Source organism: Urocitellus parryii, chromosome 7 (genome assembly GCF_045843805.1).
Source record: "Urocitellus parryii isolate mUroPar1 chromosome 7, mUroPar1.hap1, whole genome shotgun sequence".
Taxonomy (NCBI): domain Eukaryota; kingdom Metazoa; phylum Chordata; class Mammalia; order Rodentia; family Sciuridae; genus Urocitellus; species Urocitellus parryii.
In genome coordinates this window covers 176,728,711-176,744,586 of record NC_135537.1, presented here as the reverse complement: position 1 = coordinate 176,744,586, position 15,876 = coordinate 176,728,711, and the positions used below count along the sequence as shown (strand labels likewise).

General features: G+C 59.1%; 1 protein-coding gene across 1 annotated transcript in view; it reads left to right on the top strand.

Annotated features, from left to right (window-relative positions):
• The first annotated feature begins 240 nt into the window (after positions 1–240).
• Sdk2 (sidekick cell adhesion molecule 2) overlaps positions 241–15,876 on the top strand; it is a 144,996-nt gene continuing 129,360 nt past the window's right edge. Inside the window, exons 1-2 of the mRNA XM_077801289.1 lie at positions 241–442; positions 8,703–8,862. Of these exons, the coding sequence (XP_077657415.1) occupies positions 241–442; positions 8,703–8,862 (362 nt within the window). The remainder of the gene's footprint in view (positions 443–8,702; positions 8,863–15,876) is intronic.

Here is a 15,876-nt window from a genome sequence, read left to right as displayed (position 1 = left end):
AACAGGAGGAACACGGGATGGCCCCTGGAAGCTTGCCAACCAGACTTGGGGCTGCTGGCCCCTCCTGGTGGCCTTCGTCAGCCAAGCGGGTGAACTCTCCAGACCTCCAGGCCCTGGGCTCCCAGAAGCATCCCTGGGCCTCTGAGCACCTGCTCTGGTCACCCCCAGGTCTGGAGGACACAATGTCTTTAGGTTGCCAGAGTCCCCTGGTGTAGAGGACGGCCTAGGGAGGGTACCCACATGGTGGCGGAGCTCACTCGCAGGGACCTTCAAGAGTATCAGCTGGAAGAGCAGCAGGAACAGGTGGGGATGAGCCTCCCCAGAGGCCCTGGACCTGGCCAGGCAGCTGACCCCAAGCTGGCCTTCACCCATTTCTGGACATTAAGCCCCAGCGAGTTCCCCCACGTGGGCTGTCCTGCTGAGGCCACCGAGGGAGAGAGCAGTGTGTTCCTGCAGCCGGCTTCTTGGGAGGAATCGCAGGAGTTAGCTGAGTGTTATCACCACTTTTTATGGCTCGAATGAATCTGAATACGCTAAAATGGTAATAGCACCGTTAGGCAAAAGCATTCCAATCAGTGGTTTCAGCTGAATCTCTGAACCCTCCAATGAAACGTAAGAAGGCCCCCTACTCGTGTTAATTGCAAAATAAACCCAGCGGAAATGAGAACCATTCTTTTTCTAGGCAAGGCTGGGGCCGCTTGGACATGGTCACCTGTGCAGTTCCAGGAGGTGGCCCCGGCCATGAGGTGGGGGCACTGGGGTGACACCCAGCAGAGATGAGGAGGGGAGTGGCCAGGGCCTCCTTTCCGTGGGCCCCTTCTCAGCACCAGGCGCTGGTCCGAGCCTGCGCCCTCTCAGGTGGGAACCTGAGGTAGGAACAACTAGCGTCCTGCCCTTCAGGAGGAGACTGAGCACAGCAGAGCTGAGGGCCACCCAGCTAGGGAGTGGCAGGGCCCACTGGACTTGAACCCGGAGGTCCCCTGCAGGGCCCCATGAGGCCACCACACACATGGCCACTGAGTCTTGCAGCGCAGAGCTGGACGGGAGCATAGAGTTCTCCGGGGTCAGCCAGCCCCCGAGAGGGAGGTGACCAGCCCAGTCCTGCAGCACTCTGGCTGGTCCCCTCGTTTGCTGGCAGGTCTCCTCCCCCTGCATGGAGGCCAGGCCCCGCTCACGGACGGGGAGGTCAGGGCGCCCCCACCCAGAGTGCAACTGTACTGTGCCATCTGAATGCTGTAGGCAGGGACCCTCCAGAGTCTGAGGGGCACCCAGGACATCTGGGAAAGCATCGGAGCAGGCTCAGTGTTGAGCTTTGCCAGGCCGGGACCAACACAGAGGAAAGTGAGGCCCTGGGAGAAGGGAGCAGCATGGGCCAGGGCCCTGGGGCACCGTGGCAGGGCGTCTGGGGAAGGAAGCCCGCTCCCCGGTGGCCCTCATTCTCCACCATGTCACCCAGCATGCTACCATGCATGGAGCGATGGACACAAATGTCCATGAAGCCACCAACGAGTCTCCTTGGAGTGCCGCGACAAAGTGCCACGAACGGTTCTGGAGGCCAGATTCTGAGATGAAGGTGTCGGCAGGGTCCTGCTCCCTCCGAGAGCCGGAGGGGAGCCGCCTCCTGGCCCTCCCTAACTCCTGGTGGCTCCTGGCAGTCCCCGGTGCTCCTTGACTTGTAGACACGTCCCTCCAGTCTCCGGCTCCGTCTCCACAGGGCCTTCTCTCAGTGTGTCTTGGTCCTTGTGTTTCCTCTCTTAGAAGGGCACCGTCACAGGGGACCCACTCGACCCCAGTAGGACCTCGTCACTGTCCCTGCAATGGCCATGTTCCCAAATGAGGTCACCCTCTGAGGTTCCGGGAAGGTTGTGAGCTTGGGGGTCTCGCCCTGGGGCGGCTTTATCCACCTGATTGTCATCTCTGTCAGCCTGGCCATGCCACCAGCCCTGGTCCTCACCCCCACTTGTTTCCTGAGCATCTTCTTCTCCCAGGCTCCGTCCCCAGGGTGGGGACTAGAGACAAAAGGAAGCCGTGGCCCAGCGCTCTGCCCTCGCCCGACTCATCCTTCTCTCCACAACTTCTTGGCCAGGCACAGAGGCCCCAGCCCGGGGTCTGGCTCTCGCTGCTCCCTCCCAGCTGGGCCCCCCCACCCTCTCACAGTCCCCAGAGCTGGGCCGGGGCTCCGTTGTGCTGGCTGCCCCGGTGGCCGGGCCCCTAATCAGATTAGATGTGTATTCAAACAAATTGATGATCCGTTCCATTAGATGCTTTTGGAACACGCTTTTCTGAGCAAGAAATTCGTCCGGGAGCAGCTGCGGAGGCCGCGGTATAATTGATTGCCGCGCCCTCCTGGGCCCCGACGTCAGAAGGGCCTGGCTCCTGAAGGTCACTGGCGAGGATTAGATGGAGGAGGGTGAGAGCTCCTTTCCTGGCTAATGAAGCACTTGGCATGCAGGCGTCACAGGAGCATGCAGGCCCGAGGTGGCAGGGAGCCTGGGACCCACACAGAGGTCACTCCCATGCCCCTGCTGTGCCCCCCCACAGGGCTTCAGCAGGAGGCTGGAGGCCAGCAGTGCCCCACCAGCCTCCTCCTGGTGTTTGGGCCAGCCTGGCGTGGCCCTGAGGAAGCTGCACTCGGAAGCTCTCCCGTGGGCCCTGGGGTGGCTCTGAGCTGCAGGAAATGGGGGACGGGTCAGATAGGCCAGCCCTCTGGGTCACCCCACGGGTGCCAACCACAGAGGTTTGGTGGGTGCCTGGGGCGCCCTGGAGGTGAGCTCCTGAGCTCCTTGGAGCCTTCAGGCCGCCCCTGGGGCAGGGTTGCCATCTGGTCACTGAGAGGACAGGCGGGTCACGTCAGGTGGGTCTACCTCAGCTGCGGAGGCCTGGACTTCAACCCTGCCCATCTACCTCCGGGGCCTTCGCGCCAAAGCCTGGAAAAGGGAGGATCCAGGAGGCTCACGGGGCAGGCGGAGCTGTGGCGAGGGCCCCAGCTCAGCCTCCTCTTCCAGGAAGCCCCCAGCCTAGGACCCGCGTCTGTACCAGGCACTCTCCTCCTCTCCCAGGCGTCTCCCCCTGCTCCTCCGCACCCACCCTGAGCGCCTCGCAGGTCAGTGCAGAGGGTGAGACCCCGCGAATCCCGTCTCCGCCACAGAGAGCTCTGGGCCACCCCGTGGGGCGTCCACCAGCAGAACCTTCTGAGCATGTGTCCTCATGATAATAGGCAGGGACAGTCCTGGCCATGCACGAGACAGCCTTGGGAGCCTGACCTGCGACGGTGGATATGGAGTGCTCTGCGGGTACGAAGCTCCACGGGCAGAGTGTGGCAGAGGTCACCGTTCAGGGGCAGGCGAGGCTCGGTTCCCGGGCTGGCTGAGGAGTCGGACCCTCTGGAGGGTGGGATGCGGGGAGCCTGTCTGCTTTGAAGAAAGAACGTTATTTTGCAGGGAGCTGAAGGGAGGGGGGAGCTGGAGGGAGGGAGAAGCTGGAGGGAGGGAGAAGCTGGAGGGAGGGAGAAGCTGGAGGGAGGGAGAAGCTGGAGGGAGGGAGAAGCTGGAGGGAGGGAGAAGCTGGAGGGAGGGAGAAGCTGGAGGGAGGGAGAAGCTGGAGTTTAGTTTTTGCACAGGACGATTTCGCCTGGAGCCTAGAGTCTAGGGTGACAATGGGGGCACTTGGTGGACATATCAAGGGAAAAGCAGCCATGGGGTCCCCGGACCTGTTACAGGAGAGCAGAAGGAAGCCCTGGGGTGACGCCTCTTATCCGCCCTGGAAGGCAGCTCTTCATCAAGGGGCTCAGCCTCTGAGGTGTGGACTCCCCACATCACACACAGAGGGCCTGTCCCTGCCCCTGTCCCCAGGAGGGCAGCCCTGTGACTGCCAGCTCATACACGGGCACATGTGTGCACAGACCTGATGGCAACCCGGGGCCTCATACTGTGATCCACCGTGTAGACACCAACGCAGACAGGCAAGTCCAAGGGCCAGAGAGGCCACACCCTCGCACCGCGGCCGCGGCCACCCAGTCTCCCCCCAGCTTCACCCCCAGGAAGAGCCTGTACCTGGGCCAACACATGGGCCTCCCTACCTGGCCGACTCGCCCGCAGCCTGCATTTCACTAAGCAGAGTTCTCGGGAGCGGGCCCTCACCGCCAGCTGCCGAGAGCCCTCCAGCTAGAGGGGCCGTCCTTCTTTAACCTTGACAGACATCCAGGTCGTTTCCCATGGCCGGCTGTCACAGCCGTCCGGCTGGGAAGAGCGGCCATGTCACACGGGCACAGTGTCCATGGAGGGCGGGTCCCTGGAGGCGCCCGTGGACAGGGAGGCGTGTGCGTTTCTGGCCTTGGTGGAACCTCCAGGTTGGCCTCTGTGCCAGGCTGCGGCCCCACCAGGCCATGTGCCAGCCTGCCCCATCTTCTGCGGGCCGCCAGCCGCGGGAGTTGCACGCTCACAAAGCGAGAGGGACAGACGGTCTTACTGAGCCTTCCTTCAGCTCCCTGGTGTCACAGGAGGGCCTCTGCCGTGTCCCAGCGTCGCCCGCGACCCTTCCCTCCGGCCGTCCACGTCCTCTGCCCGTTTTTCTGTTGGCTCATCTTTCTCTTATTGATTCTTGGGGACATTTTTTACATCAGGAAAATCAGCTCTTTGCCGTGATAAGGGTTGCAAACCCCTTTCCCGGTTTATCACCTGTCGCCTCTGCGTCTGTGGGCTCCCTCCCCCCCACGCGGAGTTCTGCGTGTGCCCTGGAAGGCATCCATCTGTCCCCTGGCCGCGTGTCGCCCGCGGGACCGGGAAAGTACTTGGCAGGTGCCTCGCTTCACCAGCATCGTGTGGTTTTAAACTCCTGTGATGTTTTTTCTCCCCTCGTTCTTTTTGAATTTCATTTTCATGTTTAAAACATCGATTCTTCTAGCATTTATTTCGAGGTACGGCGTGAGGGGGAGATTCAACTTTATTTTTTACTCCCAAACCATTTGTTGAATAATTGATCTCTTCCTCACGGATTTGAAATTCCGCTTTCTTCCTATATTAGAAGCCCCGGTATGTATCTGGGCTTATTTCTGGACTCCCAGACTCCTCGTCGGTCTCTTCTTAAAGACTGCAGTTCTGGGGCTGGGGTTGTGGCTCAGAGGCAGAGCACTCGCCTTGCACGTGCGAGGTGCTGGGTTCGATCCTCAGCACCACGTAAAAATAAATAAATAAAATAAAGGTATTGTTTCCAAATACAACTAAGATAAAAATCTTTAAAAAAAAAAAAAGACTACAGCTTTAATCCTTGCAGCTTTATAATATAGTCCAGCTTCTGTACTAGTCTAGTCTGCCCCCCTGGCCACGCCTTTTCTGATATTTCTTGACTATTCTTGTGCGGTGTTTGTTCTTCCCGTGAACTTTGTATAGTGTTTAAAAAAAAGTGAGTGGGTATGCATACACATTTGAAATGAGTAAGAATTTCAGGGGCTGACATCCTTACACAGTGGATTCTTTCTATCCACAGTTCTCCTCTATACACAGTTACTCCCTTCCCACTGAGAGAGTGAAAGTGGCTAACCGTGCTGTTATGTACAGTTGCAAAGGTGGCATACTGCACTATCCTAAGATAAAGAGAGGAGTTTATGGTTCCTGCTAATAGAGTGTGAGGTCTTCTCACCAGGGTAATCTGACCATCCGCATATATGAGCAATGGTGACAATGGCTACCCCTTCTTCAGTATGTGCCAGGCTCTGTTCTAAGGACTTTGTGCTTATTAATTAATTAATTTCACAAAAAAAAAACTATCCTCAATTTGCAACTAAGGAAACCGAGGTGTAGTGGTTCAGTGACTTTCTCAAAGTCAATGATTTGCACCTTCCTGTGCACTCATAGCACAGAAATCTGCTCCTGTGGAGACAGATACACACACACACACACACACACACACACACACACACTCTGCTGCCCCACAGCGTCCCCTCTCCCCCCCCCCCCCCCCCGTCTGTCCTTCCTCCCACAGCGCACAGCCAGGTCCCTGGGGTCTGCTGCTTTAGGATAGGCGCAGGCCCGTGGAGGACACTGGCTGGTGGGACTCCCTGCACCCTGGGTGAGGCTCCCCCAGGATCCCCTTACCCAGGGAGCATGTGGGGTGGGGTGGGGAGGGGCCTGGTCACTGGGTGCCGCCGCCGTGTTGGGAGGACAAGGAGGGAGGCGGGACGGGGAGCAGGCCTGCTGCCCAGCAGGACTCAGGCAGGGTCTCCCCTCCCTTCGCTCCCGGAGCCATTGTCTCAGCAGCGGCTGGATCAGCCCATCCAAGCACAAGTCACGGGTGCAGGCTGCCGGCTCCCACCCCCAGGCCCAGGAATGAACGGCAACGGCAGACCTGGAGCCAACGGCCCCTGAGCAGGCCCTGGAGGAGGGGGTGTGGGGCTAGGAGCGTGCGTGCCCAGGCGTGTGCAGGTCCGCGCCCGCCCGCCCGCCCTCTGCAGTTCTGGCTGGGAATCGGCCCCGCGTGGAGGGGAGGGATTTAGCCATCACTCCGGGTCAGGAATGTTATTGTTTTAAAACAAACCAGCAATGACAGCTGCGAACAGAGGGTTTTTAAAAACTGGATTCAAAAGACCCTTTAAAGCTGCCGGAGAATATGAATGCGCCTTTGAAGGGAGAATGTGCCCGTTTGTTAAGCCCAGAGCCGAGCGGGCGGCCTCCAGGGCGCGGGTCCCTCTCCTTGGCAAAGGGCGGCCCAGGGCCTCCCAATGAGGCCAGAGGTGGGCCAGGACCCAGAGGCACGGGGGCCAGCAGAGGGCCGTCACCCCCTTGGGGTCTGCGCTCTGGGCAGGTGCCTCTTCAGCTGGCCTGCTGAAGTGTGTTCAAGTGACAGTCGTGCACGAGGAAGCACAGAGAGATGCCCCTGGGCCTCACCAGATGGTCACCAGGGAGACCAGCAGAGGGGCCTGGGGCCACCTGCAGCCCGCCCTCGGGTTTGGACTCCGGTAGCCCCACAGGGAGGGTAGGATCCAAGGAAGAGCCCCCGTCCCAGCTGTGGCAGGTCACACACAGAAGCCCCTGGGTGTGGAGTGGGGCCAGGCCTGGGGGTGCCACCCAGCAGGGGAAGCCGAATGGCCCCAGATGTGCACGGCAGCCCGTGCTGAGTGGTGAATCTGACCTTGAGCCCAGGGAAGCCAGAGCTGAGCTGTCCCCGGAGCACAGACGCCCACAGGGTGATATGGGGAGGGAAGAGCAGCCCTGGGGTCCAGGACACCGGGCCTCAGCCTGGGCCGCACCCTGGCCCCTCCCCAGCCTGCCACCCCGACCCCTTCCTGCTTGTCCCTCTGGGTCACCCTTATTAGGCCACCATGGACTGTCTGGCGGTTCTGCACCCTTGAGCTGCCGGGGGAAGCCTCCTCTGATCGAGGTGTGCCTGGGGCACTGCGGTATCAAGAACGCTGGCCCTGGCCCTGGCCCTGCCAGGGACACCCACACGTTCAGGGGAGAAGTGGCCCTTCCCAAGCACCTGCCTCCGGGCGGGCCTGGGACCAGCCTTTGCACCGTCACCGTCTCACTCAGTCCCTCGTCAGCTCCTTCTCTCCCATGTCCACTGAGGGAAACTGAGACTCAGACGGGCAGGACTTGCCCACCCACTCAGCTGGGACGCGGCAAAGCAGGCACAGGGCCCCTGTGCCAGGACCCCCGACACGGGCCTGGATGCCCCAGGGAAGCCCTGCCAGCGCTTCCTCGTGGCCCTGGTGTGTGGGAGCCCTGGGAGGCACAGGCCTGCCCTCTGGGAAGTCCAATCCCTGGTCTGCCACTTAGCGGCCTGCGGCGGGTGCTTGGTACACAGTGGTTGCTCACGGGGTGAACTGTGGAGACTGCTTCTGGAACTCGCGTCCTCAGGCTGTCACATGCCGGGCCTGGAGGCACTTGCTGGGTCCCTGGGTTCTCATTTGTACCCAGCCTCTCCTCCCATCGTGTCCCAGCCTCCTCAGCCGTGAGCGACTCAAGGTCCAGGGCTCAGCCTCTGCAGCCCACCTACGGGGCTCCGCTCCGGCCTCCCCACCCATGGCCTGGGGCAGGCTTCTAACCCCTCAGCACCTTAACAAGGTCATGGGGTTGCCATGGGAATTAGATGGGCACGTGGCAGAGCCCCCAGAATACTCACCAAAGGGCCACAGACCCGCCAAGATCATTACCAGAGGCCGCTCCTGTCTCCACCATGCCACACCCAGGGGCAGGTGCTCAGTGACAGGGGTCTTCTCCGCTTCTTTCACCTTCTCTCTCCTACCCCTCGTCCCCTTCCACTTCTGTCTTCCCCCACTGGCCATTCGGGCAGAGACGCCCCTGGCCCCGGAGGCCGTGAGCCTGAGCAGCCTCTGCAGGTCCAGGGTCCCGAGCACATGGTCTCTGCTGGGCTGCACCCGGTGGGAGTGGCTCTGTGGAGGCGTGTGGTGACCCCTTGGCCTCACACCCACAGCCCAGGCCACCTGGTGGTGGAAGGGACCATTGAACAGACTCTGCCCTCGATGACTTTAGGGGCTGCCCGGACTTGGGGAGCAGTACAGGCTCCGCCACTCACAGGGCTGTCACCCACCTCCCTGTTCTCCTGGTGAAAACTGCCATCTCTAGGTGTAGCCAGTGTCCCTCCTTCCTTCTGTCCAGGAGGTAGAGGGTGCGGGGGTTCTCAACGGTCCAGGCGCATGGTCGAGCCCGTGGTAACCCGTGCCTTTGTGTCCCTGTCTCCCGCAGATGACGTGCCGCCGTACTTCAAGACGGAGCCCGTGCGGACGCAGGTGCACCTGGAGGGGAACCGCCTGGTGCTCACGTGCATGGCCGAGGGCAGCTGGCCCCTGGAGTTCAAGTGGCTCCACAACAGCAGGGAGCTGACCAGGTTCTCCCTGGAGTACAGGCAAGTCACGCCCCTTCCCCCCCCCAGACAGCCGTCTGTCCTGTCCTCCGGGGGCACTGAGGGCGGGGCCACAGGCTCCCATCCAGCCCTGGGGTGAGAGACCTGCCCTGCTCTGCCTGGCAGAGGCTGGCTGGGCATGGGCCATGGTGCTGCCCATACCAGAGTGGACAGGGACAGAGGTGACCGTGGGGGGTCTACTACAGCAGCTGTGGCTGTGGCCTGGCGCTAGTCAGCCCTCTGGGAAATGCCCTGTTGGCTCTGTTGGTGGGGCCTGGGTCTGGGGGCCGGGGGCGAGGAACATGCAGCAACTTGGGGTCAGACGGGGAGGTGCACCTTCTGTTTGGGGACAATTTGGGTGGTGCATGGAGGTGGCCCACTCAGGACTTTTCGCTCCTTACTTATGCCCAGACTCTGGAGCACTGGGCTCAGCACATGGCCAAGTGGGGAGGGGGAGGGGGGAGGGCAGGGGCTCTGCAGGGCTGGGTTTCCTGCGCCAGGGTGGGTGAGGCAGCCCCCAGCCGGCCTGGCCCCAGCTGGCCGCTGGCCCTGCTCAGCAGGGATGTGGCCTCTCTCCCTCTTACCCTGATCCTCCCATCTCGGTGGCTGGTGATTAATCCCCGGGCCTGATGTGCATAATCGGTTTTGTTGGAGAAACAAGATTGTCTTGCCCTGGGGATGTGATACAGATCTGTGGCCAGGGACAGGAATGCAAATGAGAGGAGGGGTCTAATTGCTGACGGGGCTGTCCTTCCCAGAGAGCCAGCCTTTCCTTTATGAAGCAGGAGGTCAGAGTTGGGGTGACCCCCCCAAGTCCACCTACCCTGGCCCTGGACTGGATTGGCTGGTGTGGTGTGGCCACATTGGCCAAGAAAGGAGCAGGAAAGGAGGGAAGGACAGTCCTCCCCTCCTGCAGGCCACCTGGACCGGACAGCAAGGGACCCTTACGTGCTGGCTGCTCTGGGCCTGTTTCTCCAGGGAACACATAAGTGACCAGAGGGGCCTCCCAGCAGCCTCCGGGATGGTTTTCAGCCAGAGATTCAGAGCTGCTCCTGGTACCCCTGGGGCAGTTGACAGTCTCTGGAGAACCTCTCATCCTCCTGGGTGGTGGATGTGCTTGGTGGACAACCAAGAGCTTGCAGATGGTGGCCATGCAGGGCCTCCCCGCCCGCCCTTGACTTCTGGCAGGGAACCGGAGCGGGATCCCGGGGGAGGAGCGTCTGCTCTGTATCTGGGTCAGAGCTCCTCCCTCGGTGCCCTAAACTGCCACCACAGGAGGAGGGTGGGTACCACGCAGGAGCAGAGTCCAGCGCAGCTGAAGTGTGGTCTTGGTCACCCATGGAGGGGGCCGGGCCACCTTTGGTAACAGTCTGCTCTTGCCCCTGGAGGTGTCCAGTTAGTGGTCAGGATCATCGTCATTGTCAATGAAAGGGAATCTCATAGGGAGGCATTCTGCATGCCCTGCGCCTGTGTCATTTAACCCTGCCCACAACCAATGACCAGGGTCAGTTGTCCTCCACATTTTACAGGTGAGCCAACCTGTAAAGAAATTAAAGAACCCCCCCCCCCAGGTCAGACTGCTGAGCAGGCATCAGACGTGCGTTTCCTGACGCCCTGTGCCACGCTGCGTCTCATGGAGGACGGATCCCTGCAGCTGCCTCCTGACTGTGTCTGGAGCACTCTTCCTGCTAACTGAGCTTCGCAGATTCTGGAAAACAAAGCAATGGGGAGAATGCAAATATGACACTGTATAGCTGTCTTGGGTGGAAGTCATTCAGGAGAAATAAAGGAGCTTCCACGTGGAGACTCATCCCTTCGCCTCTGCCACAGGCGCGTTGGCTGCCGTGGCATGGCTGTGACGGTGTCGCTGAACGTCCCTGAACGTGGGTCTGGTCAGGGAGTTCCTTGAATCGAACACTTGCTGTGCCCATAAGGTGAGGTCTGCCTTCCTTAGTGTGGCCTCCGGACTCTTCATGGTCCGCTTCTGATGACCTGTCCTTACCTGCTGCTACTTCCCCGCCCCAGGGTAGCACCCTCCTGACACACCCACCTTTGTCCCATCCCCTGCACTTGGAAGAACACGCCTTTCAGAGCCTTCTGTCTCCTGCAGCACCCAGCCCAGGTGCCTTCTCTTGAAAGCCTCTCTGACTGCCCACACGCTTTCTCTAGCATGCTCGCTCATGCACATATGTGCACACACATGCACACACACACGCCACATGCCCCCCTCGGTTCTGTGTGATCGTCCACAACGTGTCCCCCGGCATTTATTCCTGCAGTCAGAGCCCTCAGAACCTTGGCAGTACCGGGGACCCCAGGCCTCAGAACCTGGAACCTGACATGCCAGACCCTCTTCCCTGTAGGCTGTTCAGCTGTGCCCACCTCTAGGTTTAGAGGTTAGGGACCCCGAGGAGTTCCGGGGTCACAGTTACAGACAGCTTTCAGAGCAGAGGAAGCTTCCCTACTGGGTTCTGGTTGGTCCAGCCCTGGGCATCCCTGACCAGTCCCAGTGGGAGTGGCATTCACATCACAACTGGCCAGGGCACAGGGCACAGGCATGCCCACACCTCAGCCCGGTGTGAAGGAGAGCAAAGGTCGTTAACAGAAGGGGGAAAAATAGAAGCCACCTGTATCCATTGCCAGTTTGGGAAGGGGCAGGGTGACCCACAGCAGATGTTCTCTCTCGTTCTTTCATTTTGAAAATTGACAAATCTTAGGAAATGGCAGGTGCGGTGCTGTGACCTCACGTGTGTGTTTGTTCATTCACCAGTTTCCTCTGTGGCTCGCTTTCCCACTCTCCGCATGCACACACATATGCATGCACTATTTTTGCGGAACTATTTAAGAACTTGTTGTGAGCATCCTGTCATTTCCTGTGAGTGGGATTTCCTAAGGACAAGGCACTCTCCCACAGAACCACACTCAGGAGACTCAGCGCCGATGCAGTACTGCCACCTGATACTCGGTCCTCTGCAAGTGGCTCCATTTATCCCAGCAGCCCCTTCTCGAGCCCAGTGTTCTCACTGTTCAATGCAGGAGCTAATCAAGGACACGTGTTGTATTTATCTATCTGTCATTGTCCTTTATACTTCTTCAGTCTAGAACTCTTCCTCCTTTGTTTTTTTTTTTTTTTTTTTTTTTTGCCCCCTGCCCTCTGCCAGGCAAGGCATCGACATACTTGTGAGTCTGGCTAGTCTTGTCGAATTTCCATGATGGTGCCTTTGTGCCGTGATATCCTGATGACTAGATTCACATTCAGTCTTTTTGGCAACAGTACCCCATAGCTGTGTGTATGTTATGCTTTATAACAGAAGGTGCCTGACATCCAGTGGCCCCATGGGAGGGGAGCCAGGGTTGGATCACTGGACACAACCATATTCACCACCAGGTTGCACCATTGCCACGGTCCCGGGGGGCTTCCTTCTCTCTGTAGTGTACTCCTCCCAGGCCTCCCACCCAGGGCTGTGGAAGCCACAGGTGAGGCTTACCTGCATCATGCTCACCATAGCATTTGCCACTCACCACTTCCCCTTACAGCAGCAGTCAATCTTCCGTCAAAAGCTTTCTATCCTCGATCCCTTTATAACTATTTAGCACGTAGCATATCCTATTTATGTATGTATATCAATTCATCTAGACCCCTGGCCTCCAGCAAGTGACTTACCTCAGTTTCATTGTGGGCAGAATGCTGATAATAACACTTAAATTTATGTTTATTCAAATGTATGCATTTTTTGCTCAGCGTGTTTGAACCCATTTATGCCATTATTCATTTCGACGTTCATAATAACCCCAATTCAGCCAGTGGTTCAACAAAATGCTCCAGGTTCAGCTTTTAAATGAATGCACGGTGAACAATGACTTTCAAAGCAGGTTGGCCGGCTCGGCGTCCTGGGGCTCCCAGGCTACTGGGGGGGGGGGGTTCCGAGGACTTCTTCATCTTTTACACGCCCCAGGCTTGGAGTAGGGTGATGATGTCCATATTTCAGGCAGAGAAATGGCTAAATTTACTCAGCAAGTTGAGAGAAAATGAGATTAGAAGTGCTGCCTTCCATCTAACCACGCTTCCCACCCTGGATCCGAAGGAAGAAGTTTCTGTCCAGGGCCACTGCCTGAGAGTCTTTATTCCTGGTGGGATCTGTCACCAAACACATCTGGGGTGTGAGAGAGAGGGAGAGGAAGAGAGAGTCGGTCACTCAAGGGCAAGCCATTCCATCTAAGTGCAGTGACCCATTGCTTAGTGATTGGGGACGTGTCCGAAGAATGGCATCACTATGTGATGGGAATTCTCTAGCTCCTGGGTAAACTTATGGGACCCCTGAGGTAGACGTAGCCCATCATCAACCACAATGCTACTATGGAGCAGGTGACTGTAGCAGGATGGTGACAAGTGGTCCTCCTCCACTGTTGGGGCTGGAGACTTTGGTCTTGGGCTCCCGGAGTGCAACCCCCGCCCATTAACTCTGTGACCCAGGGCAGCCTAGGACAGCATTATCACCAAGTTGGGTTCCTTGGTAATGCCCACCTCAGAAGTCATTGCCATGATTATGTGAGATTCTGGGGCTCAAGCCGCGCAGACACACGTGGGGCCCAGATGTGGAGTAGATGGCACCCACCAGGATACAAACGCAGGGTGTGTGACTTGGGGGAATCGCAGGACAGATCTGATGACAAGCCACCAGAACTCACAGGGCAGGCGCGTCTGTGTCTTCCACCTGGCCACCTGGGGCTGCACACCTATCCCTGCCCCCCTGCTTCACTCCAGAGCCCTCTCTAAAGCACCTCCATTGGCAAGTGCTCTGAGGGTCACCCTTGTGGGTGACAAATCTCTAGCTATTCTGAACCCAGCCTTGAATTCTCAGTGTGAGAAATAAAGTGACTCCGTGGTGGGTCTGGGTACAAAGTGACATGGAGCCTGAGAAATGAGGTCCCTTTTCTTACAAGAGCGGGACATGGCCGGGGAAGATCCTCCTAAAGCTCTGGGTCCCAAGGCCAGCCCCTCCCCTCAAACGGGTGCACAGCCTCACAGTGGGCCCGCGGAGTGCAGGCTGCGGGTTGGACTGGACACGACGTGCCTCTAGATGGATCGGGTCAGAAGCGTGGGCCAGGATGTGGGAGCGGGATTCCTTTGGTCTCGCCTGCTGCTCCCGGCTATGAGCCTGTGTGCGGCACGTAGGTGTCTGCAGTTTTCTGATTGCATGGAATGGGAACGCACGTGAAGCCATCTAGGTCAGGCCCTCCTGGGTTTCCCTGAGCCTCTTCCATCAGTCAGCGAGGCCCTCCCACCCGGTACCCTCCGCCCTCGGAGCCACTCCCTGGAGTTCAATCAGTTCAGCCTCAGTTCACACCTATTGCACCAGCAAGGGCTGCGGTGGACGATACCACCTGTCCCTGTGGCCAGGTCCTGGCGAGGTCATCAACCAGATGAGTTTGTCCCCTCTTGCTAAGTCTCCCTCCCTTAATTGTTCTCACACTTAGATAGGAAAATAAGGTCCGCCCCGTCGACTCCGCACGCATGCGCATACGCGGACAAGCGCAGCTTGCCGTGCGCCACCAGGCACACCCGCTCCGAGGAGAGCTGAGGTTTATCGAGGCCCCGGCGGTGCCAGGCACTTTACTGGTCTCGCAGCCGCACTTTATTCTGCAAATGAGGAACCCGAGGCCAGAACAGCTCTGAAACTTGCCTGGGGTCATCCAGAGCTCAAGCACAGGAACCAAGAGGTCCATCAGGCCCAGCATTTTCTCTTCTGCCCACACACCCTCAGGCTTCCTGATTGGGCACCTCTGTCCCTGCCCCATCACTAGGTGTCCTTCTTCTGCCCCAAGGGCGCTCTGCTGAGGACAGGGCTGCCGGCTGGGTGGGAGCTGGTCAGCCACACTGCCCAGGTGACTCCGTCCAGGTAGAGCTGAGGGCTCTGGAAGCTCACGGGCACTGCTGCGTAGAGAAGAAAGCTCCTGTGAGTGGCCGCCCTGGCGAGGGGCACAGACGCAGGGACTCGGGCAGACTTGGTCACTCCAACAGCGGCTGTGACTCTGGCTTCTCCTCCAGCCCTCCCTGGCCTCCCCGTAGAAGCGAGAGCCACTGCAGAGGCAGAGCCCAGAGAGCAGCTCCCAGAGGGTACTGAGCCCGTGATGGGTGTGCAGGAACCAGCCGGGACACTGGTGCAGTTAGCTCCTCTGCTGCGTGACTAGGAATCGCAGCTCCACAGAGGCTCAGCAACTTCCCCGAGGCCACACAGCAGCATTTGGAGAGTCGGTTTCGCTAGGGATATTTTGCACCCCAGGCCTACGTTCCTCCCCCGCTCAGTGTCACCTTGGGGTACGTGTCCTTTCACAGGGCAGGTGCACTTGCAGGCCTCAGCCTTTTGGGGATGGTCCTGGACAACCTTCTAATCACTACACCAGGATACCCACGGCCGAGGCGTACCCAACGCTTAGCCAGGGCCCCGTCCTGATCTAAGCGCCCCATGTCTATTAACTGCCACTAAAAACTCCAGTCACTTGCCTCTTCCTGGTCCCTGCTGCCACTTTCACGGAGGTTGCCCTTCTCGGTCCCTCACCATCAGCACCCTGATCAGGAGGCACGAACCTGAGGCTCAGCTTCCGTTTCCTGCCCAAGCTCGAAAGCCACGGAGCAGAGACCAGTGCCAGGTTTTCTGCCTGGAGAGTCGATGCCAGCATCTGTCCATCAGGAGGACAGTCTGCAAGGTGATGCCGGCCTTGCATCCAGGCTGAGGAGTGACGGCACGTGACAGGCAAGCGTTGACGTTTCTGGCAGGGAGAGGGGTGGTGAGCAGGAGCTGGGGGCGGCCTGGAAGATGCTGCCCTGGGACAAAGCAAGAAGAGCCCCTGGGTGTGGACTAGATGTGAGAGGAGGGCTGCTGGCAGGGGACACTGGCCACCTCCACACACAGGGCAGGGCGCGGCCGTGACCAGACCCAGCTGATGCGGTGCTCACCAGGCACGAGGTCCTCACCTCCTAAGCGAGTACCGATGGCTGCCAGTTGTGACCAGGGC